This window comes from Lynx rufus, unplaced genomic scaffold (genome assembly GCF_022079265.1).
Source record: "Lynx rufus isolate CCGP_SWC_20201006 ecotype Redwood Valley unplaced genomic scaffold, mLynRuf1.p SCAF_54, whole genome shotgun sequence".
In the NCBI taxonomy this organism is placed as follows: domain Eukaryota; kingdom Metazoa; phylum Chordata; class Mammalia; order Carnivora; family Felidae; genus Lynx; species Lynx rufus.
Genome location: NW_025814872.1, coordinates 911,396 through 938,370, shown reverse-complemented (window position 1 = coordinate 938,370; position 26,975 = coordinate 911,396). Strand labels below are relative to the sequence as shown.

Below are 26,975 nucleotides of genomic sequence, written 5' to 3'. Positions count from 1 at the left end.
CTGTGCTCTGGAGGAAGCCAACAGCCTGAAGTTCCAGCGGCTGGGGCCCTGGAAACACAACAGTAGCAGCAAGAAAAGGTGGGTCTCAGACTCTTAAGTCCATAAAGACGCAGGGTCAGTGGAATACTATTTGGCCATAGAAAGGGATGCGGCGTTGACGTGCGCTACAACGTGGACAAAACTCAAAGAACATAGGAAATGTCCAGAATTGACAAATCCATAGGGACAGAAAGCCATCTGCTTGTGGCCAGGGGCTGAGGTCAGGAGGTGATGGCGAGGGCCTACGCTTGATGCGTGGAGAGTTTTCTTCCGGGGCGGTGAAAAAGTTCTGGAACTAGATAGAAGTGGGGGTTGCACAACCTTGGGAATGTACCAAACGCGACTGAATGGTTCACTGTAAGATGGTTAATTTTATGTTTTGTGAATTTTACCTCAAATTGAACAAAAAGAGGTGGGGTGCTGAGGGAGAAGAGAGCTGGAACCCCTGGGTCTGAGGGAGGAGGGGTCGGGGATCTGGAGTCCTGGGTCTGAGGGAGGAGGGGCTGGGGCCTGGGCTCCTGAGTCTGAGGGAGGAGGGGGCTGGAGGCCTGGACTCCTGGGTCTGAGGGAGGAGGGGCTGGGGGCAGGACTCCTGGGTCTGAGGGATGAAGGGCTGGGGGCCTAGATTCCTGGGTCTGAGGGAGGAGGGGCTGGGGTCTGGACTCTTGGGTCTGAGGGAGGGGGGGCTGGGGGCAGGACTCCTGGGTCTGAGGGAGGAGGTGCTGGGGGGGGTGTCTGGACTCCTGGGTCTGAGGGAGGAGGGGGCTGGGGGTCTGGACTCCTGGGTCTGAGGGAGGAGGGGCTGGGGGTCTGGACTCCTGGGTCTAAGGGAGGAGGGCCTGGAGACCTAGATTCCTGGGTCCACAGGAAGCAGGATGAGGCCAGGGCCCAAAGGTCTGATCACCAAGAAGGAAGGAAACCAGAAATCTGAGGGTTGCCATGTGGAAGACACAGCAGAATGGTCTGGGCACAGGAAGCAATTGCTTTCGGGGAAGGCTCATCGGATGAGATGTCAACACCAAGGTCTCCCTTCCCACCCACCCTGAGCCTGCCCACCGGGGAATTCCAGCAGCTGTCCAGAGGAAGGGAGAGGGGAAGGCAAGTGAGGGCGAGGAGGCCGGGTCAGCAAGGCCCTACATCCAGCAGCATAAGGACGGAAACTACTCCCAGCACAGGGTCTGACCCGTGGGCCTGGATTCTGAGGTCCCAGAGGAGGTAAGAGCTAAAGGTGGGGCCCCAGAGGCTAGAAACAAGTGGATGTGTTCTAAATCTTTTTTTTTTAATGTTTACTTTTTGAGAGAGAACACGAGCAGGGGAGGGGCAGAGGGAGAGAGAGAGAAAGAGACAGACCGAGGACCTGAAGTGGCCTCTGAGCTGTGGGCACAGAGCCCGATGTGGGGCTCGAACTCACAAACTGTGAGCTCATGACCTGAGCCGAAGTCCAACTCTTAACCGACTGAGCCGCCCGAGTGCCCCTACAAGTGCACGTATTCTAGAAGGGACTGGGGGCCTGCATGACTGGGTCTTTGAGGGAGGAAGGGTGGGGAGCGCTGCAGGCTCAGATTTTGGGTCCTGGGAAGGACAAGGGCTGGGCTCTTGGACGGTGAACTGCTGAAAGCTGAAGGAAGGAAGTTGGGGGCCTCTCGAAGCTAACTAAGGTGGTGCCTGCTAGGTTCTGCGTGGGGAAGTGGCAGTTTGGGGGTGAGGTCCCGGAGAAAGTGGTGGTGAGACCGTCAGACTCCTGACCTGACACTGTCCTGCAGCCTCCCGGGCTGGACTTTGGCTCTGCCACAGCACCACCCAGCTCCACGCCCGTCCCCTGCTCCCTTTTCAACCTCTCCCACAGCCCCCAGGCCCAAGACTCGGGAGTGCCAGAGGGAGCAGGTTCAGGACAGGTGAGCGTTCCGGGGAAGCCATGAGGCCAGGCCGGCGGAGGGCTGGCTGGGAGAGGCTGGGAAGCTGGGCTGGGGGAGGCCAGCCTGGAAAAACTGGGAGGTCCGGATGGAAAGACAGTTGTTAAAAGAGGGAAAACGCCTCAGGCTGAGAGCTGGCCTCAGCAGCCCGGACCCTCACCGACTGATTCCGCCTGGGAGCCAATGAATGGGGGCCTCAGAGCCAGGAGGCCACCTTCTGATGCATCTGGACCCTTAGGGCAGGTTCCTCGCCGGAGAAAGAGAAAGAGAGAGAAAGAGAGAGGTTCGTGGCTCTCTACTTGCCCTGCAGAGCCCGGCATGTGGGGCTACCTGTCCCTGCTGCCTGCTTTCCTGGCCGTCTGGGCTATCACTGGAGTCTGGACTGTGTGAGTGTTAGAGGCAGGATGACCCCTGGGTCTGCGGGAGGAGAGGGCTGGGGGGTCTGGACTCCTGGGTCTGAGGGAGGAGGGGGTTGGACTCCTGGTCTGAGGGAGGAGGGGCGGGGGGGGGGCGTCTGGACTCCTGGGTCTGAGGGAGGAGGTCCTGGGGGTCTGGACTCCTGGGTCTGAGGGAGGAGGGGCTGGGGGTCTGGACTCCTGGGTCTGAGGGAGGAGGGGCTGGGGGTCTGGACTCCTGGGTCTGAGGGAGGAGGGCGCTGGGGGGTCTGGCCTCCTGGGTCCGAGGGAGGAGGGGGCTGGACTCCTGGTCTGAAGGAGGAGGGGCGGGGGAGGGCGTCTGCACTCCTGGGTCTGAGGGAGGAGGTCCTGGGGGTCAGGACTCCTAGGTCTGAGGGAGGAGGGGCTGGGGGTCAGGACTCCTAGGTCTGAGGGAGGAGGGGCTGGGGACAGGACTCCTGGGTCTGAGGGAGGAGGGGCTGGGAGCAGGATCCCAGGGGTGTGAGGGAGGAGGGCGCTGGGGTCTGGACTCCTGGGTCCGAGGGGAGGGAGCTAGAAGTCCCTGTTTCTGTGGGTAACAGAAAGAAAAGGTGTCGTTAAAACCACCTTGATGTGTCCCTGTACTTCAGTTTTGCCCTTGCAGTGGCCAACAGGGCTGTGAACCTCACCGAGGGTTTCCCCTACATCAGGTACTTATGGCGCTGGCGGGGTGGGGGTGGGGGGCTCCGCGGGAGAAGAGGAGGGGGCCCGCGTCTCAGGAGCCCCAGGATGATCCTTCATTTTCCCCAGCCTCTGTGGATCTTACCCCCCTCAGAGCTGCGTCTTCAGCCAGCTGCTCAACATGGGAGCTGCTATGGGTAAATATTCTAGCCCTTTCTGTTCGGGCGAGCTCCTCCCAGCCAAGGGGGGGGGCCCGGCCCCAGCCCCAGCTTCAACCCAGTAGTCCAAGCCCACACGCGCTCCCCCAGATATGGGGGTTAGCCCCCCCCCACCCCTAGATAGCCGGTCTCTCCGCACCCCTGCCCTAGGAGTCCGGGTCCGGGGCTCCCGCCCACTTCCCTCTCCTCCCAGCCGCCTGGATCTGCATTATCCGTTACCACCAGCTCCGGGACTTGGGGGTCGGAAAGTGGTTTAACCTGCTGATCCTGTGGACCGGACTCCTGTGTGCCCTGGGCACCTCCGTGGTGGGCAATTTCCAGGTGAGACCCGCAGGAGGTTCTGACAGTCCAAGTCTGGGACTACAGCTCCCAGCATCCCCCGGGGCCGCTGGCTTCTCGTTGCGGGGGCTCGTCCGCGCATGGCCTTCTGGGACTTGTATTTCTCTTGTGGCCATCGGGTCGGGGTGGAGGGAGGGGTGAGCTCCTAGGCTCTCAGAATAGAGCTCCGCGTGGGAGGCTCTTGGCTTCCTTATTTCACTGAACTCTAGAAGGCTGGGGTAATCGATTGCCATCCCCTGCCCTGTCCCCTTTTAATGATATAATTACTCGGAACCACTCATTCTTAGGGTTGCCACAGAGTTGGAGTGTTGGCTCGGTGCGGGGCGCTAGGCTTTTATTGTGTGTGTCTTCATCCATCTCCACAAGAGCCCTACGTACACCTTTTTTTTGGTCAAATCCGACAGAGTTGGTTTTTGTTGTTGTTGTTTTAATCAGCTGGTCCCTGGAGGTCGGAAATGAACCCGGGGCGCCTGGGTGGCTCCGTTGGTTAAGCCTCTGACTTCAGCTCAGGTCATGATCTCCCAGTTCACAAGTTGGAGCCCCTGCCCTGGGCTCTGTGCTGACAGCTCAGAGCCTGGAGCCTGCTTCTGTTTCTGTGTCTCTCTCTTTCTCTGCCCCTCCCCCACTCGTTCTCTCTTTCTCTCTCTCTCTCTCTCTCAAAAATAAAAACATTAAAGAAAAGAAAAGAAATGAACCCAGATTCAGACTCTAGAACCCGCATTCTTCACTGTGAAGCTCAGTAGATAATTGTAGAACAAATAAATGGACAATGGGTTGGAGAAAGCCTATTGATTTATTTTACATTGTTATTTAATTTTACTGTTTTGTCTTGGATTCCAAACCTCTCCAGCCTAAAGAAACCACAGGGTGTTCAGATAAGAGGTTGCTCCTTGGGCTTCTTAATAAAAATTCCCAATCACCTCTGCATAGCATTCATTCACTCATTCATTTATTCCTGGGTTCCTCAACTTTAACTTTTTAAAAATACTATATTGCTCACCTAAGAAGTCTTTTTTAAAGCTTATTTATTTTGAGGGAGGGTGGCAGCAAGTGGGGAGGGGCAGAGAGAGGGAGAGAGAGACAGAATCCCAAGCAGGCTTCCTCACTGTCAGTGCAGAGCCTGACCTGGGGCTTGAACTCATGAACCAGGAGCACATGACCTGAGCTGAAGTCAGACATTTAACTGACTGAGCCACCCAGGCGCACCTCCCCTAAGGGACCTTTTAAAGACATTTCCCCTTGGCCAATGCTTTGTCTTATTAAGCCTTTAGTATTTAGAATATATTAAATAACATACCATATATCTGCAAGCCACAAACCATTGTAATAGTTGAGAATTTTTTCATCCTCCAGAAGCAAATTCTTACCCCCTGAGTGGCCATATTAGGCTCCCTGACCCTGGTTAAAAATGAAAGATATACTTCACTAATATTTACCGAGTGTCTGCGATGTGTCAGGCACTGTTTTAGGGACCAAGGCCACAGCAGTGGGCAACAAATTTAAGTGCCTGTCCTCCTCTAACTGACCAAGGCCAACACTCTTTCTCTTATCCTTTTCTTTAATGTTTATTTATATTTGAGAGACAGAGAGAGAGAGAGAGAGAGAAGGGGAGGAGCAGATAGAGGGAGACACAGAATCCAAAGCAGGCTCCAGGCTCTGAGCTATCAGCACAGAGCCAGACTCGGGGCTCGAACTCGTGAACTGTGAGATCATGACCTGAGCCAAAGTTGGATGCTTAGCCGACGGAGCCACCCAGGTGCCCTGGGTGTGGCAGTTTTCCAACACAGCCTACTGAGTGGATCGAGGACCCCTCCCCCCACGTATGTAGCTTCCTCTCCCCTCTTGTCCCTTTCCTCCCAGCAAAAGAACCAGCTGCCCACGCACCTGACAGGGGCCTTCTTCGCCTTCTTCGTGGGCAACCTGTACTTCTGGATGCAGCATTTACTCTTCTGGTGGATGAAGAGCCTGCCCCAGCCTGGGCCTCCCTGGATCGGGCCACTCCGCCTGGGCCTCTGTAGCCTCTGCACCATCCTCATGGTGACCAGTATCCTTACTGGGGCCGGTGGCAGGGCTTGGGGTTTGTCCATTGGGCTGGGTGGGCGACGTGTGGTGCACAGTGCCCTGTCCTGTCTGGGCCTCCGTCTCCTCAGGAGTTTTTATTTAATGTTTGTTTATTTTTGAGAGAGAGAAAGGGAGACAGGGCACAAGCAGGGGAGGGGCAGGGAGGAGGGGGTAACAGAGGGTCCGAAGCAGCAGGCTCTGCGCTAACAGCACGGAGTGAGCAGGGATCTGTTGGGGGAGCCTGCCCTGTGCCGTGCATCATGTTGGCTAAGACTGGAAACTGAGGTTCAGAGAGGGGGAGTGTCTTGGCCAAGACCGGTCATGAAGTTCAATGGCAGAGCTCCAGCAGGCTCTCAAGAGCAGCCCGGGTCTCTTCCCAGCTCCACATCCGGTGATGTCATATTAGCAGCTCCAACTGGCCTTGGTGGGAGTATTTACCACACAGAAATTGGCCAATGCTGTAAATCGTGGCCGGTTGTTAACCATTTACCAACATGCCTGGCACCCGGTGAAGACTCTACCCAGCCCCGTGCTGAGTCACCTGAGCCCAGATGCCTTCCGCCAGCACGGCTGCCTCTGGGTGACTCAGGTGACTCTGGGCACTTCAGTCCCCATATATTAAGATGGACTTGTTTTGATCATAGTAACCGTGGTTATTGATAGGCAAACTGCTCTGAGAGAGGGGAGGCTGCAAATTCACGCTTAGGGACTGATCTCCTTGGGGAGGGTGGAATGGAGGCCAGAAGACTGCTGACGTTGGTTGGAAGAGGCTGGAGGGAAACCAGCTGACATCCTGTGCGGTCTGCCTTAGGGACAATTGGGCTGCTAATCAGTTTGGCTGCAGGGTCCTTTTTCTGTGGGGCTGGGAGATGGACCATAAAGATGGCCAGCGAGGTGTGATAAGGGCTGGGTGTCTGCAAGGATAGGTCCGAGAACTGACAGATTCTGAACTGGTCTTGCAGAAGGAGCTACTTTGGGCAACACTGCAGGTGCATGTAGAGGGTGGAGAGAGACCAGCTCACAGACGAGGCTGCCGGCAGGGCGGAGATGAGGATCTCCAGTGCTACTGTGAGGCTGGAAAGGCTTGGGTTTCTGCCCAGGGGCAATAGGGAGCCATGGGGAGCTGATGAGCAGGGGAGAAACAGGGTCAGTTCTGGGGGTAACCACCCTGTGTTCGGGTGCTCCCACCTGTTCTTTGCTCTAAGATTCATGGGGTCAGGGGTGACGTCAGCCTTGTTCACGGTCTAAAAATCCTTCAGTGAACGGAATAATGTCTAAACCGATCTAGGGGCAGTGAGAGAGCGCTAGCTTAGGTGAGAAGCAAGAAAGTTGTTGCAGAGAGTCGGGCGAGGGGGTGTCCCAGAAAGCGAGATGCCTCTCTGCTAGGCTGAGCTCGGAGTGTGCTTGGGCTGGCAGAAGAAGGTTTTCAGGGGGCGCCTGGCTGGCTCAGTCAGTGGAGCATGTGCCTCTTGCTCCTAGGGTTGTGAGTTCGAGCCCCACACTGGGTGTAGAGTTGACTTGGAAGGAAAGAAGGGAAGAAGAAAAAAAGGTTTTTAGGAGCAGGGGACTAAGAAGCTGGAGACAGGACAGGACAGCCCAGGACAGAGGTGGGCAAGACCAACAGCACAAGCCTTGGGGTGACCAGCTGGCCATGAGGAGGGGGAGGGGAGGGGCAGGGGCGAGGGTGATTCCCCAGGGTCCGCTAGGCATGTGAGTGGGTGGCAGGGCTGTCACCAGATGGGGACACCAGGAGGAGGAAGAAGATATTTCAGGGGGTGACTGGGAGGGGCCCTAGGGCTGTGGGTGGTTGGGGAAGAAAGTCGCCAACGTAGCCTGATGCTGGCACCCGGGGTTGGGGGGATCTTTAGGAAACGCTGCCGATTTGAAGGGAGAAGCAACTGGGAGCTGCTTGTCTGGCGGGGCAAGTGGGGAGATGGTGAGGGTGGAGCCTTAATGGCGTCAGGAAAGGCCAAGGATAAGAGAAACTTTGTTTTGCAATGTCGGAAACGAGACAGGAGCGGGAGGAACCTACGGGCCACAGCCTGAGATAGACACAGAGGTCGGCGGGCATTCACCGCGAGTCTGTCGCGGGAGGGTGCGGGGTCCTCTCTGCTCGGCGTGGCCCTTGACCCCGGCGTGAAGTGGTCATCCTCCACTCCTGGCCTCTGCGCTCGGCCTCCGCCGCCTGCGAGTGGGCCGTGGCCATGCTGCTGTTCACGCTCTTTGGCCTGTTTGCTGTGGACTTCTCCGGCCTGGACGGCTGCACCCTGACTCTCCGGCCGGGCCCCGGCCTCAGCTCTCCACCCGCCTCCCCCATCTCCCTGCAGATCCCCCTGTGATCGGCAGTCCGCTCGGTGTGGTCTGACCCCGGCGCTGCGATCGATCGCGGCCACCCGGGAAGTGAGAGGCCAAGGCCAGCCAGCCATCCCTGCTCAAGGCTATTTATTATTATTATTATTAATTTTTTTTTTTTTTTTTTTTTTTTTTTTTGCCGCCGGCGGAATCAGAGACACGGACGCAGGCAGGGTCACGCGAAACCAGAATTCCTTCCGGAGAGCAAATCCGTACAGAAGGTTGTTGAGGGAAGGGGAGAACCGGGGAAGGGGGGGCCCGGGAAGGAGGAGTTGGGGAACACAGGGACAGATGGCCCTCTCCGTCCGGATCTGCTAAGCCACCCCAACCAGCCCCCGTCCCTCCCCCACCCCGCCCCGCAGAGAGATTGATCAATAAATAAAATAATAAATTAATCAATAAATAAAATAGAAACAGCTCCCCCCCCCTCAGTCCCCCCTAGAACCACCCCCCATTGGGCACGGCCCCCTGAGCCCCATCCCTGCGGGGCAAGGCCGGGTTTGTTGTATCTCTCCCCTCCCTACATACTCCTTGGGCCCTATTTACAGATTCACAGTTGGGGGGCAGGGAAGGGGGGTGGAGGGGGCTCCCCTCCTTCCCCGGCCCCCTGGGGTCAGGGCAGAGGAGTCCCGTTGGTGGCCAGGAGCTTCTTGTCCTTAGCGGGGCCTCGGCGGGGAGAGCCGCTCAGCTCTGGGTCTGGGCGGCCAGGCGGGGGCTGCAGGCTTCTGGGTGAGGTACCAGCAGGCCGAGTCTGGGCCCCGTTCTTCTCGTCTGTGGAGGAGGAAGCAGTCTGGCCTCAGTACCCTCACGGCTGCCAACCCCCAAGGAACATGTTCCGGCAGCCGCACGGGGCTGGAAGCCTGGGGAGACGGTTGCCGGGAGGACACATCTGCAGCCGGACCTGGCGATCTCAGGACGGCAGGTCACACATCCTGGGCCCCTCCAAGCTGTGTGACTGTGGGAACTGGGCCAAATGAGTCCCGGTGAGAGCCGGCGACCCACCCTCAGGAGGCGTCCTCACAGACTCTGGCTAGGACGTTGTTCGCTAAGGGACAGCCTGTCGCAGCAGCAGCAGCAGCTCAGATTTGGGGATGACAGCCAGAGGTCCCCTTTCCTTCCTCCCAACCCTGGTTGTTAGGGAGGACGCTCCTTGGCAATAGGGCCCGGGGGAGCCTACATGGGCCATTTGGGGGCCTGAACAAACCCGGATGGTAGATTCCCCGTCTCCAGAACACACTTCCAGAACTTCTGGCAGCAGAAAGTTCCACTACGCCCGACAATGAGACTACTCATTCTCTTGGGGACCCCTGGAGGTGCCCTCCCTAGCAACGAGGCCTTCTCGGTCAGGATGGCCAGGTTCCCTGGATGGAGCTCAGGCCCCAGCCTCTCGGAGGCCCCGCCCACAAACCGGAGCCCTGGGGGGCACTCGTTCAGCAGGGGGTCTCCCCTCCAGCCCACAGGATCAAAGAGGGAGACATTGCAGCCCCCACCCCCCCACACCTGCCAGGGCCTGCACGGAGGGCTGGTCGTGAGTACTCAGCAGCTGTGCCTGGATGGTCTCCACAACTCGCTTGAACCGACGGCTGGGACCTGGAAGGGGTATGGAGACAGACTGACTTGGGGACCGACCGGGACAAGGAAGGCCCTCCCACCCTGTGAAACCCAGCAAAGGACTCTTCTCTCGGTCTCAACTTCCCCCGCCCTGTGTTGGGCATAAAACTAAACTTCGGTCTGCAAAGGGGACTAAGAAAGGTCTGAGTTGAAATAATGATGGGTGCCATTTTCCACTTAAATAGGTCCTGTTCCTTGTAAGTTTCAAGGTGAGGTCATGTAGAGCCAGAAATGCAAGAAAAGAAACGGGAAGTAAAATAAAATTTTAAAATCGAGGAAGTCCTGCGTATTAGTCTTTAAGGGAAAGGAAAAACAACGCGCCGTCATTCATTTCGGTGATGACACCGCAGTGCTCTGGGGAAGCCTGGTTTAGAAACCCCGAGAGCAAGCTCATCTCCCAGCTGTGACACACTAAGACAGCTCACAAGGCTGGGAAACAGGGGCAGCCCTGGTCATTCAAACTCTTGGTTAGCAGGACTCAGGAACCAAGCTGAACCGGAAGCAAGGCACCTCTGTGGTTTTCGTCTCCTGTGCCAACTCCCGAGTAGTGATGGTGGCCTGAAGTTTCTCAGGCTGCACCTGAGCTCAGCGGGAGGAAGTGCAGTGGTCGATTGCTGATGTCTGCTCTGGGTGCAGCAGTGACATCTGACAACGGGGCGGGCCATGTCTTTGCCCTTCTGCTGTACTGTCTTAAGGAAGTAGGAAGGGGGCTCTGCACTTCAAGGTCAAGGGCTCGGTTGAGCCCAGCTCTGTCATGGTCTGTAGTGTGACTCTGTCAAGTCTGTTTACCTCTAGAGGACTCAGTTTTCTCCTCTGTAAGATGGGTGATTACTAACACCACAAAGGCTGCTGGGAAGCTTCAATGAAATAGTGCAAGGAAAGCATTTGGAACATCATAAATATCCACTAAATGTCAACGAGGAAAGGGGGAAGGAGAGGAGGTAGGGGTCGGAACGAGCAGGGGGCTCACACAGTCAGTCAGCACTAGCTGAGCCCCACCTCCTCCCCCTCGCTCTTGCTGCCCTCGTGGGCCACTATCCTATCTCAGCTGTCTTGAGGATCCCAACACCAGGCTAGAGGCAGTGTAGCTGAGGGAAACTTACCGGAGATGAGAGTAAAGGTGACAGAGTAGATGCCACCACCACCGCTGCCATCCCTTCGTGGGGAAGGCTCCGGGCCCTCTGAGGAGCTGATGTCTACCTGGAATCGGACGGGTTTCTGGAAGACGGATGGGCCGCCACTGGCCTTGTACTCGGCCCTGAAGCTGGTCTGTGACAGCACACTGTGACTCAGGCTGGGGATCTGAGGCAGGAGGGGGACAAAAAGAGGGGGTGATTCCAGTGACCTGATTCCAGGGAATGGAGAGCCAACCCTACAACTACTTCTGCCCAAGGAACTACAAGTTCCATCAGCCACTGGGGCAAAGAATAACAGAAAAGCCATTGGGAGCCCCCACTGCCTGCTGGGACTTGTAGTTTTCTTGTCCAACTATAGGCAGGGTATAAGGGGAATGGCTGAGCAACTGGATCCCCACATAACGGGACCCTCATATCTAGGTGTCAGCCCCAGGCTCCAGAACCACATGACACAAACATCTCCTCCACAAGCACGGCCACATCTGTCTCAAAACCTTTAAGTCCCACTAGCTCCTAGAGCAAAGCACCCCAGGACACAGTAAACCCCTCCCACCTCGCTCCCCCTACAGTGACCAAACCCAACTCTGAATGGAAAGCTACAGATCCCATGAGCCTTAGGAGGAAGCCAGGCTAGAGCTGGGGGGTGGGGGGGAGGGGGAAATCCCCCAAGGGCTTCTGGGATTTGTAGTCCTATGCTGCCCAGGACACACGAAGACCCAGGGCCCTCACCGACAGGAAGGCGTGAACAATGTCCGCTTTGATGCTGCTGAGAGGTTTGTCCTTTAGCACAAGGAATATTTGTTCTTCTTTGTCCAAGGAGATGAAATTCCCAAACCAGGAGCGTTTTGCCAACCTGAGTGAAAGGGGATGGTTGGAGGCGGGCCAGGAGGGGGCTAAGGGATTAAATCCCTCCCTCCTTCCTCTCCCTTCCCCGTCAGACTCACTCTGGAGAAGACTCTGGAGTCAAACTGGACATCTCCTCAGCAGTGGGGACTGGGGGATAGGGAGGGGAGAGTATGGTCAGCACTTGTCCGTCATCCTGGTGTCCAGCACGCAGGCTAGCAATCACCTCCAACCAGAGGTTCCAGACCCCAGCGCCCGCCCGCTCACCTCCCAGTAGCTAAACCCCAAATGGCATGCTGACTGATGGTCCTTCCAGGGATGCTGTCCCACCCGTTAGACCACGCCCCCCGAGGGCGGAACTTGCTTGCCATGAGCCAATGGGAAGATGAGCCAGAGCAAGGAAGGGGCGTGTCCTTCAGGGAGGCCCCTCCTCCAGAGATGGATGCCACACCCCCTCTTCCCAACACCCGAATCTTTCCTCCCAAACCCATCTTCTCTTCTCCTAGGACGTGGGAATCCAGGCCCCCTACCTCTCTCCTCATACTAGGACTCAGGAATCCGTGCCCCCAGCCCCTGCACCCCCAGGGACCCCGTACCCTGCATCTTGCGCCGGTGAAAGCGAGGGGAGCCCAGGAAGCTGTTGCGGATGGAGTTGAGACGACTCCTCCAGGCGGCTCCCCCGACACCACCACCGGGGCTTGGGGGTGGCGTTGTTCCCGGCGTCCCGGTGGGGCTGGCCCGGGGTGTGTGCAGGGGCGAATGCAAGGGGGTTCCCCCAGAGGAGCGCGGGGAGCCTGGGGGGCCAGGCAGGGGTGTGGAGCGGGCACTCGGGGGCGGGGGCTGCTCCCCGGCGCCCCCACCCCTGGGGCCTCGAGAAGGCAGCGTCTGCGTTTTGGAAGTCGGGGAGCCCCCGCCCCGAGCCTCATCTCCAGCCCCGGGCTCAGGCGAGAAGGAAAAGACAGGACTCTGCGAAAGAGTGGAGATGGGTGAGATGGCAGACTACAACTCCCAGGAGGCTCTTGGAGCCTCAGTCTCACATGCTCACAGAGGTGGACACTGATGCACGCTGGAACTTGTAGTCCATTATTTCCGCCTCCCAAACCACATTGTTAAGGGGACGGGGACTTTTTCTATCATGCTCACTGCTCTAAGACCCAGCACAGTGACTGGTCACGGTAGGGACTCACTTAGCTTTTGTTAAATGAATAAATGAACCTCTGACACACTAAAACCCCAATCCTATTGGAGGTGAAATGCCCAATGTACTAAAATAAAATACTTAATGCAGCCTTAGGTTTTGGTCCTTTTAGGTACAAAAAGGCAATGCCCCAAGACTTCATGGGAATTGTAGTTCTGCCAATCTTTGCTCCAGTGTTTTCACCCCCTTATCCCTTGAGTAATCGGGGACCTGGCCTTACCCTTGGGCTGCTCAGAGGGCTGGAGGACAGACCGGTGGAGGCTCCACTGACACTACGAGACCTGTTTCCAGGAGACATTTTTTTTTTTTTTAAATCAGTTGTGTGGGTTTCATAAGGCTCAGATGTCCTCTCCCTTCCACACTCCTTTCAGATGACGACACGAGGCCCAGAGAGGGGAGATGACTTGTCCCAACGACACAGTACGGTCGAGGGGCAGCTGGGCTAGAACCCTGACCTCCCACCCCCCCTCACCCGCCAGGACTGTGATCCGCTGGAGGGGCGAGGGCTCCCACCTCTGACTGTGCTGGGCCATCTCCAGGGCCCGCCGGGTAGGCACTGGGGAGCCACCGCCCCCAGCATCCGTGATGCTCAGTACTTCCATGGACTTCCGCTCTGGCCGCCGCTTCCCGTGACGGCTCAGCATAGGGGAATCCACACGTTTCCGAGGTGGGTCTGAGGGCGGAGAGAGTTTCAACCTGATCAAAAGACATGTTCGTCCAGCTGCACATGGCACTCATGCAGATGGGGAAACGGAGGCCCAGAGTGGGGAGTTGTGACAAGGTCACAGGGCAAGTCAGGGGTCTAAACCCAGAAGCTAAGGGCTTGCAGCCCCTTCCTCCCACCGGAATCCGGGGTCTGGATTCCCAGCCCTGCCCGCTCACCAACATCATTCCTGGGAGGCAGGTCCTGGTCCTCACAGCTGGGATAGCGCTCCTTCCGATCCAAAAGCAGATAATAGATCATCTTTTCTTGGTTCTCCCTGGCACGCAAGGGGCGTGAGGGGGTAGGAGGAGAATTGGGATCAGAGGTCGGGTCTCCAAGGTCTCAGCCCCTCCCCGCAGCTGGGGCTCGGTACACCCAACATCTCTGCCCATGCTTCCATCTTCCTAGGTAGCGGCACGGTTAGTTCCTCTGTGTCGGTGTACATCCTACCCTCACCTTAGTCAGCAATGATAACAGTAGTAGTAATAATAATATCGAAGCACTTACTATTTGCAGGCACTACCCACGTGAGGCACTAAGTCTGCGTCAGCACCTGTTGATACTTTGCAGCATCCTATCTTTTTTTCCGCTGGCCCTACCGCCCCCTCCTGGTTCCTCGGGGAATCGCTCCACGTGGGACCTTTAAGCCCCGCCCTGTCTAGCGGCCCCGACGCCCGCCCCAGGGAGTCTGCGCGGGTGCGAGGCACAGCTACGCCCCCTGCTGGCCGTCCGGGGCGCTGCAGCAGCTCGCCGGAGGCGGGCAGGTGGCGCGGGTGTTCGAGGGCGAGGGGGCCTTACTCCTCGCTGCGCAGTTCGCGGTGCAGCCGCTCGCGGTCCCTGAAGCAGCCCAGCGAAGCCATGCTCTCCAGGACGTCGGGGTCCAGCTCTCCGTTTGATGGCAGGCTCCGCATGGCCACCCGGCGCCCTGGGGCTGGCTCCAGACAGGGGTCCGGCTCGTGTTTCCCGCCCCTGGGAGACGGAGAAACGTTACAGGGGGCCGGGCATCCGTGATCGAGCCCACTCCACCCTCTCCTGGGAACCCAGAAATCCGAGTCTCCGGCCCCTCCTCCTTGAGGAACCTTGGCATCCCACCCCCTAGCTGGTGCTTGACATTTGCCCCCCTCCCCACGTCCTCCCGGAACCGGGCACCCAGTTCCCCGTACTCACAGGTACCAGGGATGTTTCTGAATTTGCTCCAGCTGTGAAGAGGGTGGGTCGTAGAGAAGCACCAGTGAGGTCGAAAGTTGATGACGTGGCATTGGGGGTCCCTGACGATGCCCCCTCCTCTCCACCGGGGTCAGGATGACTTTGGTCTCCCCTAGTGGCAACTGAGTGCCTTGACCCACAACTACTGCCTGGGGCATGCATCCTTCCCGCGGTGGGGGACCTTCCCAGCTTGGAGCGGCAGGTTGGGCAGACCCTGGCTCATTCCACGACACAACCCAACCCCCCCCCCCCCCCCCCCCCCCCGGCCAAGCTGACAGGCAGGTCCTGGAAAGCCATCTTTATGAGCCCCCTAGGGATTCTGTCCTCTTGAGCCACCATCCCCCCTGCCCCCCAACTCACACTGAGCCTTTTCTCAGGCTCCACTTCGATCATCCCTCTCAGGAGGCTCTGGCAGTCTGGAGGAATGAAGTGGGGCATGTGGAAGACGCCCCTTTTCACCTTCTCCAGCAGCTGGCGGAGATTGTCGTCATCAAAGGGCAGAGCCCCCTGAGTGAGAAATGACAGGACCCCTTACGGAGCTTACCACGTACCAGGTAAGAGCCTAAGTGCTCCACACACGGACACATTTAGTCCTTACCACAGGCCTCGGGAAGTAGGGAACTGTTAGTACCCCACCTTACAGGTGGGGAGACTGAGGCACGGAGTGGTCCAGCAACTCGCCCGGGGCCTCTGAGCTGGTAATGGAGTCAGGCCCCGGTGCTTAAGAGGCTGGGGTTGCATCTTAAGAACAGGTTTCTCCCCAGACCAGTTTCGGATGCGGTCACGCTCATTCATTCACTCAACAAAAGGTGAGCATCCATTATGGGTCGGGGATCTAGTAACCGACAAAACGAGCCCTCGCTCTCCGGGACCGTGAGATGCCGGCGAGTGGACGCGCATTAGCTGTGATGTCATTCACGATGGATTCAGCACCTGATGGTGCCCCTGCTGCCGCCCGGGTTCCGATCTGGCCCCTAGGGCTGGAGCAGGACAAAACCAGATTCCTGTCCTCACGGAGCTTTGTGTAGAACAGTAATTAATAGGCAACGGTTGTTGAATGCGTGGTGGGCGAGGCAAACAACACATGGACGGGAATGTGGGTGATGAGGACACAGAACAAGCAGGCAGCGCGGGACGGGAGCCGGGTGTAGCCAGGGAGTCGAGGAAGGGGTCGCGGGGGAGGTGACGCTGGACCGAGACTCACAGGGGGTGACAGTGCCGTCCCTGGTGTCAGAGGCCTCTGGACAGAGAATGCCGGGTGTTGGGGTTGGGGAGACTGGGAGAGGGCGCCCCTGAATGCTGGTCTAGGGCCAGGAAGCCTGGATGTGACTCTGCTTGTCGGTCTTGTTCGATGTGTCCCTGTGTTTCTTGTTTGCCTGGTACCTGGACCCTCAACTTCCCAGCCTCCAGAACAGTGAGAAGTGCATGTTTGTTGTTTAAGCTGCACGGTCTACTTTTGTCAGAGCAGCCCAAGCGAAGACAGACCTCTTGTTTTATATATATATATATATGTGTGTATATATATATATATATATATATGTGTGTGTGTATATATATGTATGTATATATATGTCTATATTAATATATATTTATATAAAATATATATATACATAAATACATGTGTATAATATATAAATATATAAGGGCGCCTGGGCGGCTCAGTCAGCTGAATATCCAACTTCGGCTCAGGTCATGATCTCACGGGTTTGTGGGTCCAAGCCCCACATCAGGCTTTGTTTATATATATATATATATATATATATATATATATATATATATGGCATACAGATAGAACTCATGGGCAACAGCATTATAACTCACACTTGAATGAAGCGTATCTAACGCATACATTTTCCTCGATGAGGGACAAAACAGCCTTTTTGCCCTTAGGAACGCAAGATAGCACTTCAACACTACCCTGAGCACCATTTAAAATCCCCAAGAAAAGGGCACCTGGCTGGCTCAGTCAATGGAGTATGTGGCCCTCGATCTCGGGTTGTGGGTTCGAGTCCCACACTGGGTGTGGAGATTATTTAAAAAAAAAAATAACATGGGGGCGCTTGAGCGGTTCGGTCGTCTCACTCTTGATTTTGGCTCAGGTCATGATCTCACGGTTCGTGAGTTCAAGCCCTGAGTTGGGCCCTGTGCTGACAGCACAGAGCCTGCTTGGGATTCTCTGTCTCTGTCTCTCTCTCAAAATAGACAAACTTAAAAAAATAATAATATAAAATAAAATCACCAATAAAAAGCACGAAAAAGCAAATATATTGCACTCAATAAACCACAAAAAGCACAGTTGCTTACGAGATGAGCTGAAATAAGGAAATAAATAAATACATAAAAAGCAGAGGGTGGGCTGCCTCGCGTGTGGTGGGGACTCCAATTTTTCTCTGCTCTGTGCACATCTGAGAATGACCTCAAAAGCACCCAGAGTGTTGATTTTGAGGTCATGGATAAACTGCGGTGAGTGGGCAACTTTGCAATACAGAATCCGTAAGTCGTGAGAATCATCTGTAATAATGATAGTAATGAAGTATGAGTACCAGTAACTGTCGAGCACCGCCTAGAACGCTGAGCATACGACACGCTATCGAAACCCTCGCAATTCCAGGTACCCTAACCGTCGCCACTGGGCGGGTGAGGAAAGGGGCCTGGAGAGGGACGGTGATTTGCTTGCTCGAGGTGACGGAGCGGGGGTTTGAACTCAGCTGGTGGGCTCCCGCACTGCCAGCTGCAGAGGGGCTGAGGCCTGTAGTGTTGGAGCCTGCCTCTCGGGCGCCTCTCCAGCTTCCCCGGGGCGCCCACTCGGCCTCGTTCCCCTCAGTGTCACGGAGCCTCCCTGGTCACGTGGGCTAGTGCTTGTGACGCCAAACACTGATCCCAGACCTGCCACTTCTCAGCAGTGCGGGCCGGTCACTTCTCTCCGGGGCTGTTGGGAGAGGTCCGGAGGATAACGTCCCTGTAACAGTGCCTCGCATGGAGCGCACCACTAATTCGTCTACACCACACGTGTTCCTGAGGGCCGACCGTGTGCCAACTCGGGTCCCACTCGCGAGCCCACGAAATAAGACACACAAAGACAAAAGCCCTGACTTCTGGGAGCTGATGATCTAGAAGGGAAGGGAGACGCCCCCTCAAGGAACCGAACGACTAAACGCACGATGGCAACCGAGGGCCCCCGGAAGCCCAGAGCCTACCCTGGAGGATCCGACCTCGTGGGGCGTGGGGGACAGGGGAGGCTTCCTGGAGAAGTGGCAGTTGAATTGAAGCAGAAAGAAAGTCTAAGGGGGCGCCTGGGTGGCTCGGTCGGTTAAGCAGCCGACTTCGGCTCAGGTCATGATCAAGAGGTTCGTGAGTTCGAGTCCCGTGTCGGACACCGGACTGGAGGTGTGGAGCCTACTTGGGATTCTCTCTCTCTCTCCCTCTCCTCTCTCTCTCTCAAAATAAATAAACAGCACCACCAAAAAAGTCTAGGTGTAACCTAGCTGAGCAACGGGACTGGTAGGGGTGGGAGAGCGTTCTGGGCAGAGAAGCGCAGGTGTGGAGGCGAGGCGGGAAGAGCCAGGCTGACTGTACGAGTTACTGTCGTGTTGCAGTGCCCTAGCACGGCCACCGTCCCGAGCCGTCCCAGGGCTCCCGGCTGCCCCGTCCTTTTCTGGGACACCTGGATTAGCTCACCATTGTGTGACTGAATGGTGAGCTCTGGGCACAGAGGGGGGTGCTCCAGGATCTTGGTCTGCTGGCTAATACCTCCCACCTTCCCGATCTCAGTGGAATAGTTGGTACCCCTGAGGGGAGGACGGAACTTGATGTTCTGAGCTCTAGGTTGTCCTAGAAATGGGGCAGGAGAGGTGAGGGGCACCTTACCACAAGCAGGGCAAAGAGAATGACTCCACAGCTCCACATGTCCGCTCGGCGGCCGTCATACTTCTCCCCCTGCAAAGGAGGACCAGCTGTGACATCGTCTCTCTACCACGTTCCTTCCACTCCTCCCGCCTCTCCACCCGCTCACTCACCTTAATCACCTCCGGACACGCATAGTGGGGGGACCTGAGGGAGAGAGGCAGTGTGAGCCTCTGGCCGGCTTCTCACCCCCTCCCTGGGACTACAGGGGCCAGGCCCCCACTCACCCACAGCTGGTCTCCAGGAGGCTGTCCCCCACCTGCAGGGACGCCATGCCAAAGTCCGCGATGCGGATGTTGTTTTTCTCATCCAAAAGCAGGTTCTCGGGCTTCAGGTCTCTGTGGCTGAGACAGGCAGGCAGGTGGCGCTCAGATCTCTGCCCTCCTCCTGGGGGCGGAGGCCCAGTTCGCTATCTCTCAGAGGGGGAGACTTCTGCAAAGTCTTATGGACAATTTCAAACACGCTCCAAAGTAGTGAGAAGATACAAGGAAGCCCCATGCACCTGCCCGCCGCGCCACCCCCCCCTTTATCAACTCAGCGCAAATCTTCTCTCGCCTATACCCCTACGTACTGTTTCCTTCCTCCGCTGGATTTTTTTTTTAAGTTTATTTTGTTTATTTTTGAGGGGGGAGGGGGAGGGGCAGAGAGAGAGGGAGAGAGAGAGAATCCCAAGCTGTCAGTGCAGAGCCCGATGCAGGGCTCAATCCCACGAACTGTGACATCATGACCTGAGCCGATATTAAGAGTCGCACGCTCGTCCAGCTCAGCCACCCAGGCGCCCCTTCACTGGAGACGCCAGACAGCGTATCATTTTATCTGCAAAAGCTTGACTATGTATGAAGTGAGATATTTTGAGGTGAGAAGAGTTAACATTGAGCTATTGAAATACTTCCGTGCTGAACAATAAAAACATTGCCACCCCAAGCCAGTCACTGGTCCCTCGTGAGACACCTGCCCTCTCCCCTGGAGCAAAATCCTTCAAGTTTTAAGAGCTAATGTCTGGGAGGAGATGGGGCCTGAAGACTCTAGAGTTTCGGTCGGAAGCGGTCAGCTCAGTAACTGGGTCATACTTGTTCAGTATGTTGACTATTGCCCCCTAGAGGCCAGTGTTTTTAATGTCAGGGTTTCGACAGGGTCCGGTCGATAGGGAGGTGTTGACAACTTAACCAGGCTGCCTTTTCATTTCCAAGCTCTACCCCCAACTCTGAGCCCCTCCACCCTGATACCCACCCCAACTCCAATCCCCACCCCAGAGAGGGAGGTGTGCAAACAAAAGAGGCTGAAAGACAACGGAAGGCATCCATTTGCACCTCAATGAATCATTAAAATGTTGCATATTTAATATCCTGTTTTGAGAGCGGAAGAGAGGACAGGACGATCTTTTCACATGGACATTCACAAGCCAAAGCACGAACCTCAACCCTTACTTCAAGTCATAGACAAAAATTAATTTGACATGGATCCCAAGACTAAATGCAAGAGCTAAAACTATATAACTTCTCGAAGAAAATGTAGGAGGAAGCCTTAGGGACCTTGAGCGGGGCAAAGATTTATAGATAGGACAGAACTAGCATAAACTGTAAAAAAAAAAAAAAATGACAAAATTGGATTTACCAGAATTTAAAGCTTTTGCTTTTCACAAGACATTGCTATAAAAACACACAAAAGAGGGGAACCTGGCTGACTCAGTCGGAAGAGCGAGCACGTGGCTCTTGATCTCGGGGTCATGAGTTCGAGCCCCAAGCTGGGTGCAGAGATTACTTCGTTAAATAAAAAAAAAAAAACCAACCCTAAAAATATATTAATAATGCAAAATCACGTCACAGACTGAGAAAATAATACTCAAAAAATATACAGTTGATAACAGATTTGTCCTTAGGGGTGTCTCAGCTCAGTTCACGATCTCATGGTTGGTAAGATCAAGGCTCGAGTCGGGCTCTGTGCTGACAGTGTGGAGCCTACTTGGGATATTCTCTTTCTCTCTTTCTCTCTCTCTCTCTCTCTTTCTCTCTCTCTCTCTCTCTCTCTGTCCCCTCTCTGCCCCTCCCCCTCTCATACTCACACACCTTCTCTCTCAAAATAAATGCATAAATAAACGTTTACAAAAAAAGATCTGTCCTTAGAATAAATAATTCTTAAGAGTTATTCCTAGAGCTCTCGTTCCTAGAATAACGGAGTCTTACAACTCAATAATCAAAAGATAACTCAAAAGAAATGGGCAAAGGGTCTGAACAGACATTTTTCCCAAGGAACATAAACAAATGGCCAATAAGCACATGAACAGATGTGCTACATCATTAGTCATGAGGGAACTGCAGATCAAAACCACAATGAGATACCACTCCATATCCACTAGCATACGGCTATAACCAAAAAGTCAAACAGTAATGGGCCGCCTGGGTGGCTCAGTCGGTTAAGTGTCCAGCTCTGGGTTTCAGCTCAGGTCACAGTCTCATGGTTCGGTCTCACGGTTTGTGGGATCGAGCCCTGGGTCGGGGTCTGCACTGACAGTGTGGAGCCTGCTTGCGATTTCTCTTTCTCTCTCTCTCTCTCTCTCTCTCTGTCCCTCTCTGCCCCTCCCCTGCTTGTCCTCTCTCTCTCTCTCAAAATAAATAAGCTTAAAAAAAAAAGTCAAATAGTAGCAAATGTTGGCAAGGAGGTACAGAGACTGGAACCATCATGGACTGTTGGTGGGGCGGAGGGTGTGTTAAAGGGCGCAGCCGCTTTGGAAAATCATCTGGTACTTCCTCAAAAGGCCAAGCAGAGTTCCCATATGACCAGACAGTTCAACCCCCGGGTACGTACCTGAGAACCGAAAACACGGGTACACACAAAACTAGCACGTGAATATTCACATGTCCCTATTATTTATAATGGCCAAAAAGGAGAAACAGGGGCGCCTGGGTGGCTCAGTCGGTTTAGTGTCCGACTTCGGCTCAGATCATGATCTCATGGTTTGTGGGTTCGAGTCCTGCGTCGGGCTCTGTGCTGACAGCTCGGAGCCTGGCTCCTGCTTCCTTTTCTGTGTCTCCCCCTCTCTCTCTGCCCCTCCCCTGCTCACGCCCTGTCTCCCTCTCCCACTCGAAAATAATCAACATTTAAAAATGGAGAAACAACTAAAGTGTCCATCAACTGTCAAATGGATAAACAAGATAAGGCATATCCACGTGATGGCATATTTATCAGCCACAAAAAGGAACGAAGTACTGACAAGCTACAACATGGCCGAACCCCGAAAACATTTTGCTCCGTGAAGGAAACCAGACACAGAGGGCCACATGCAGTATGAGTGCGTCTGTACGAAATGTCCAGAATGCGCCAATCCGTGGAGACACAAAGCAGACTGGTGGTTGTCAGAGGCTGCGGGCAGGGGCGGTGGATGGGTGACGGCTTAATGGGTACGAGGTGATGATGTCGGGGGTGATGAAAATGTTCCAGAATTACATAGCAGCAACGCACAGCACTGACTATACTACAAACCACCGAATTGTGTACTTTAAAGGGGCGAATTTTATGACACGTGAGTTATAGCTCAGTTTTTTTTTAAAGGGATAAAGATTTATGTCGGGGCCGCACCACACTGGCTTCCCCTCAGCTGCCACGTGCTTCCAGGGCCTGCCTCGTGGGCAGTGCTCCTCCCGGCCTCCCCTCACGCTGCCCCCTCACCAGATGGAGTAGCTATGGCAGAAGTCCAGCGCCGATACTATCTGGCGGAAGAACTTCCGGGCCTCCTTGGGTGTCAGTCTCCCCTTCTTTACCAGGTAGTCAAACAGCTCACCTCCAGAGACGTGCTCTAGAACCAGGTACCTGGGGGACGTGGAGGGGGCAGAGGGCTGGAAGGGGCATGTGGAGGACCAAAGAGCCTGGTCTTCCTCTTTCAAAAGCCCTTGGACCCCAGCACAAGACCTCAATCCCACTGGCCCCTGACAGCAGAGGACCCCAATTCCCATGAGTCCCTGGGAGGGGAGAGACTCCAATTCCCATGAGTCTCCGGGAGGGGGTGGGACTCCAATTCCCATAAGTCCCCGGGAGGGGGGAGAGATTCCAATTCCCATGAGTTGCTGGGAGGGGGAGAGACTCCAATTCCCATGAGTCCCTGGGAGGAGGAGACTCCAATTCCCATGAGTCCCCGGGGGGAGGAGGAGACTCCAGTTTCAATGAGCCCCTGGGCAAAAGAGACTCCAATACCCCTCAGCCTTTGGGAATCCAAAACTCAATTCCAGAATCCTATGTCAACTTTAGGAGTATAGTACTTTGACTCCTAGTTATTTCAGGAGATAAGGCAACCCTGTTAGCACCTGGGGGGCAGAAACACCCCAATTCTCACAAGACCCTGGGAAATAAAGACACCTCCCTCCCTCACTCCCATTAGCTTCTGGAAAGCCAAGCCTCTCATTCTCATAAGCCTCTGGGATGAAGAAACTCGAATTCTCAATAATGCCTGGCAATAAATGATTGTAGTGTGCACCAATCTAAGTCAAAGTCTGTGAGGTAAAAGACTACAACTCCCATAAGCTCTAAAGGGGTTTAAAACTCCCAACTCCCATAAGCCTCTGGGACATAGACTCCTAATTCCCATCAGCCACTGGATCCTTAAGACTCCAAATCCCATCAGGCTCCAGGAGGTTAAAACTCTGATTCCCATCAACCACTGGAAACAAAGGCTCAATTTCTTGGAAGGCTGATAATCCTCTGTGAAGCCGAAACTCCCATGGGCCCCCCCTCTCCCTACCTAGGTGGTGGGGTGGGAGTGACATCTCCACCAGCTGGTGACAAAGCCCCTCCCTGCTGCCACACCTGGGGAAGCCTGAAGATTACAATTCCCATGAGCACGTGGGGCCCAGCAGCGTACTGCCTGGGGAAACCAGCCCCAGCATCTGATGGGTATTGGAGACAGTTCATCCTGAGGACTGCATGGTGGGGGCGGGGGTCTGGCCCCTCTCCCGCTGCCCAGCCCAGCTGTCCCTTGGGTCACCAGAGTCCAGACAAAGGCCTATTGTCTGTACCCTGGACAGCTGGACTCCACTCCCATGTTCCTGGGGGGTAATCAACTTTGAGATACAGACTAGGAAATCGTAAGACGGCCGTTGTTGGGGTGTCCATCGTAGCACCCAGAGTTATGTGCGGGGAAGGGGGGGTTCCAATGCTCCAGAGCGGGGGTTTAGGAAGAGGCAGGATTCACTGAGCCTTAGGCTTTGTTAAGCCCTGTTGCCTCAGCAGATGGAACTGGGGTGGGGAGCTGCTCTTAACAAGGTGGACCTCCTTGAGGACATCCAGGTTATCTAGTAGAGAGTGTTCCCTGTAGTGGGGGGGGGTACCGGGGCTGGGGAAGAAGGGGCAGGATGGGCCTCTGTCCCCCCACTCAGGACGGCTCACGCTTAGCTGTCCTGTTGTTGAGGCACATTTGGTCCTTAGCGTCAGGCCAGGTCAGGCCAGTCAGCCTGGGAACAGAAGGATTATGTGCGAGCATGCGTGTGTGTGTGTGTGTGTGTGTGTGTGTGTGCGCGCGTGTGTGTGTTCTGTGCAGTAGGGAAGGGACTGACTGGGCCTTCAGAGGCCCAGCCTGGAGAGCTTAAGTTTCCACAGGCCTCTTCAGGCCTTCTTTCCAGAAAGGTCCCACGCTAGGAACTTGGAGTGGGGGTGCATAGGGGGGCTGGGTGTCTATAAATACCTACAAATATTTCTTGTTCTCGTAGACATCATGCAGCTTGAGGACGTGTGGGTGTTCAATGAGCTTCAGGATGGCGATCTCCCTCTCCACCTGGGGGACGGCAGGGCGCACAGAAATGGAGGTCAGCATGGCCTCCCGCCCTCCCCTCAGCCCCAATGGGACGCCCTCCCTCAGCACACACACACCTTCATCAGCACCGACTCGGACAGCTTCTCTCGGTTCACGATCTTGATGGCAACCTTCTGGCCCGTGATGCAGTGGACCCCGAGTTTAACCAGCCCTGGGGAAGCAGGATTGAAAATGTGGAGTGTGTTCAGAGAGCACTCTCATGGCCTCTGGCTCCTCAGTCCTCCTTGCCACCCCTTTCCTCCTCCTTTTCCTGCTGGCTGCAGTGGCCTGAATCACCCTGACCTGAGTCCCTGAGGGCTCTGACAGCTGTCATTCCCACAAAACGCACTCTTCTTCCTGCTGCCCGTAGACATTGACATTCTGATCTGTCCATTCTTCTTCTTCTTTTTCTCCCCCTTAAGTCATCTCTACACCCAACGTGGGGCTCAAACTCACAATCCCGAGATCAAGAGTCGCACGGCCCACTGACTGAGCCAGCCAGGTGCCCCTGTTTTGTCCCCACCTCCACAGCCGGCCCTGGTTCTCACCCCCTTCTCTGTCCTTCTGATGTGCCCCCTGAAGTCCGTCTCTCCACAGAATCTCTCCTCACTGTGTCTCCATAGCTTTGTCTCCCCTGCTGCCTCCTTCAACCTCTCTCTCCCTCTAAACCCATCTTTTCCTTGAATTCTCTGCCCTTCGATCATCTGGAGACTCCAGGTCTCCCAGGGAATATACTTTCACGTTTGCCCCCTTCCCAGACCATTCTCCTCCACCTCCTTCCAAACCCTGACCTTTTTTTAATCCTCTTTTTGGATCTCCTTTTAATAGCAGCTGTAGCTGGGAGCATGCAAGAGTATGCCCACTCCCCAGGGGTAAGCCCCAAAGCCACAGACCCTGGAGTCTGGGTCCCCAGCCCCTCCTCCCTCAGACCCAGGAGTCTTGCCCCAGCCCCCTCCTACCTCAGATCCAGGAGTCCAGACCCCTAGCCCCTCCTCCCTCAGACCCAGGAGTCCAGGCCCCCAGCCCCTCCTCCCTCAGACCCACCCAGCTCCTCTTCCCTCAGACCCAGGAGTCCTGCCCCCAGCCCCTCCTCCCTCAGACCCACCCAGCTCCTCTTCCCTCAGACCCAGGAGTCCTGCCCCCAGCCCCTCCTCCCTCAGACCCACCCAGCTCCTCTTCCCTCAGACCCAGGAGTCCTGCCCCCAGCCCCTCCTCCCTCAGACCCACCCAGCTCCTCTTCCCTCAGACCCAGGAGTCCTGCCCCCAGCCCCTCCTCCCTCAGACCCACCCAGCTCCTCTTCCCTCAGACCCAGGAGTCCTGCCCCCAGCCCCTCCTCCCTCAGACCCAGCAGTCCAAGACCGTGTCCCCTTCCTCCCCCATAACTCAGGAATTCAGGTCAGTGACACCTTCACACTCTTACCACTAGGCTCTTGGGGTCTGAGCCTCTACTTCCCTCATGCCCCGGCCCTCAGCTTCACAGAGACCCTGGGCCCACCGCTGCCTAGGACACAGGTGTGCAGCTCCTGCCTCACAACCCCCTACCCTCCACCTGGCAAGAAAGAGGCTACAGCTGGGGCCAGTGTTTAGCAACAGCAAAGGATGCCCTCCCCCCCCCCCCCATTCCACAACCACTCCTGGGAGCTATGCTCTTGGGTCCACCTTTCTACCTCTCCATCCTGTTGCCCACACTGAGCCGGCATGCCAGAGAAGGGGGAGAAGGCCGCAGGCCCCATCACCCTAGCCTCCCCGCTGGTCACCCACACAGCCTGCCAGGAGAGCGTGAGGCCCTCCGGATCCAGAGCGGTGCAGAGGGAAGCGGCTGTCCAGGGCGCACCCCCATCCCGCGGCCGGACTGCAGCAAGGACCTCGGCTCCCGTTGCCGGCTGGTCCGCTGCTGCAGGCCGGCCTCCCTTCCCCACCTGGAGCCCCTCCAACCTCTGCCCACCATGAGGTGGGAGCCTGTGGGCCCCGCACCTCACCCCCCCCCCCCCGGAGTCCAAGCCCCCAGCCCCCTCCATCCTGGGGACCCAGCAGACTGGAGCCCAAGTGCCCTCTCTGTGAGGGACCCTCACAGAGGGCGATCAGCCCCTGCCCTTTGAATCCCCAGGAGTCCCGCCCTCTGCCCCCCAGCTCTTCTGCCCCCGCCCTAGGTGTCCCCTCCCCTGGCTCACCTGTCTGTCCTTTGCCCAGCGTCTTCTCCAGCCGATAGGGGCCCACATATTGGGCGTGCTGGGGTGGGTGTGGGTGTGGGTGCGGGAGGTGGTAGGCGGGGGAGCCCCCGCCCCCCTCCTTGGCCCCGGACGACATGGTGCCCTTGGTCCCGGCCCGACCGGCCCCCCGGCCGCCCCCCCGGCGGCAGGTCGCCCCGTCCCTCCGGTGGGGGCCGGCGACAGCTCCGTCCCGGCCCCCCCGGCTGCTCCCCACCTCTCCGGGGGTCCCCAGGGGGCTGGGCTGGGCCCCCCCAATCGGCGGGCCGCGGAGCTGGGGGAGGGGGGGCTGGCCCGGGGGGGTCAGGCCCCGGGAGTCAGCATGGCCCGGGGGGGGCTGAGCGGCCCCCCCTCCCCAGCCCGTCCCTGGCCGGCCCCCCCCTTCCTGCGCCTCCCCCCGCCGGGGGGGTC

At 56.4% G+C, this 26,975-nt stretch overlaps 2 protein-coding genes across 6 annotated transcripts; one reads left to right on the top strand and one right to left on the bottom strand.

The window, feature by feature from the left end:
• On the top strand, nt 1–9,863 carry TMEM150B (transmembrane protein 150B). 5 transcript variants are annotated; one of them, XM_047100933.1, is made up of 9 exons: nt 1–78; nt 907–1,254; nt 1,803–1,934; nt 2,191–2,338; nt 2,977–3,036; nt 3,162–3,204; nt 3,419–3,546; nt 5,425–5,608; nt 7,768–9,863. In XM_047100933.1, the coding sequence occupies exons 2-9, from the start codon at nt 998–1,000 to the stop codon at nt 7,962–7,964; spliced, it is 1,149 nt and encodes a 382-aa protein (XP_046956889.1). In that variant the 5' UTR covers nt 1–78; nt 907–997; the 3' UTR covers nt 7,965–9,863. The 5 variants fall into 5 exon arrangements, with proteins under 5 accessions (XP_046956889.1, XP_046956890.1, XP_046956888.1 ...); XM_047100934.1 differs by lacking the exon at nt 1–78 and having other exon boundaries at nt 837–1,254; nt 1,886–1,934; nt 2,196–2,338; nt 3,376–3,546; XM_047100932.1 differs by lacking the exon at nt 1–78 and having other exon boundaries at nt 837–1,254.
• BRSK1 (BR serine/threonine kinase 1) lies at nt 8,591–26,664 on the bottom strand. The gene is made up of 19 exons (XM_047100929.1): nt 26,529–26,664; nt 24,434–24,528; nt 24,253–24,338; nt 22,244–22,384; nt 18,805–18,921; nt 18,691–18,724; nt 18,542–18,610; nt 15,035–15,181; nt 14,636–14,667; nt 14,267–14,437; nt 13,648–13,745; nt 13,279–13,438; nt 12,986–13,046; nt 12,164–12,533; nt 11,669–11,717; nt 11,454–11,577; nt 10,692–10,890; nt 9,478–9,567; nt 8,591–8,748 (listed from the first exon to the last, which is right to left on the bottom strand). Exons 1-19 carry the CDS (start codon nt 26,662–26,664, stop codon nt 8,591–8,593), a joined length of 2,337 nt encoding a protein of 778 aa, XP_046956885.1.
• Between the last annotated feature and the right edge of the window lie 311 nt (nt 26,665–26,975).

Excerpts from the sequence above, each read along its gene's own strand:
- TMEM150B (XM_047100933.1), top strand. The coding sequence starts at position 998 with ATGGTCTGGGCACAGGAAGCAATTGCTTTCGGGGAAGGCTCATCGGAT. Across the intron at positions 3,037-3,161 it reads GAGGGTTTCCCCTACATCAG|AGCTGCGTCTTCAGCCAGCT; the intron begins GTACTTATGGCG and ends TACCCCCCTCAG. Across the intron at positions 3,547-5,424 it reads CCGTGGTGGGCAATTTCCAG|CAAAAGAACCAGCTGCCCAC; the intron begins GTGAGACCCGCA and ends CTTTCCTCCCAG.
- BRSK1 (XM_047100929.1), bottom strand. The coding sequence starts at position 26,664 with ATGTCGTCCGGGGCCAAGGAGGGGGGCGGGGGCTCCCCCGCCTACCAC. Across the intron at positions 18,725-18,804 it reads CTCCTGGAGACCAGCTGTGG|GTCCCCCCACTATGCGTGTC; the intron begins GTGAGTGGGGGC and ends TCTCTCCCTCAG. Across the intron at positions 10,891-11,453 it reads TTGTTCACGCCTTCCTGTCG|ATCCCCAGCCTGAGTCACAG; the intron begins GTGAGGGCCCTG and ends CTCCTGCCTCAG.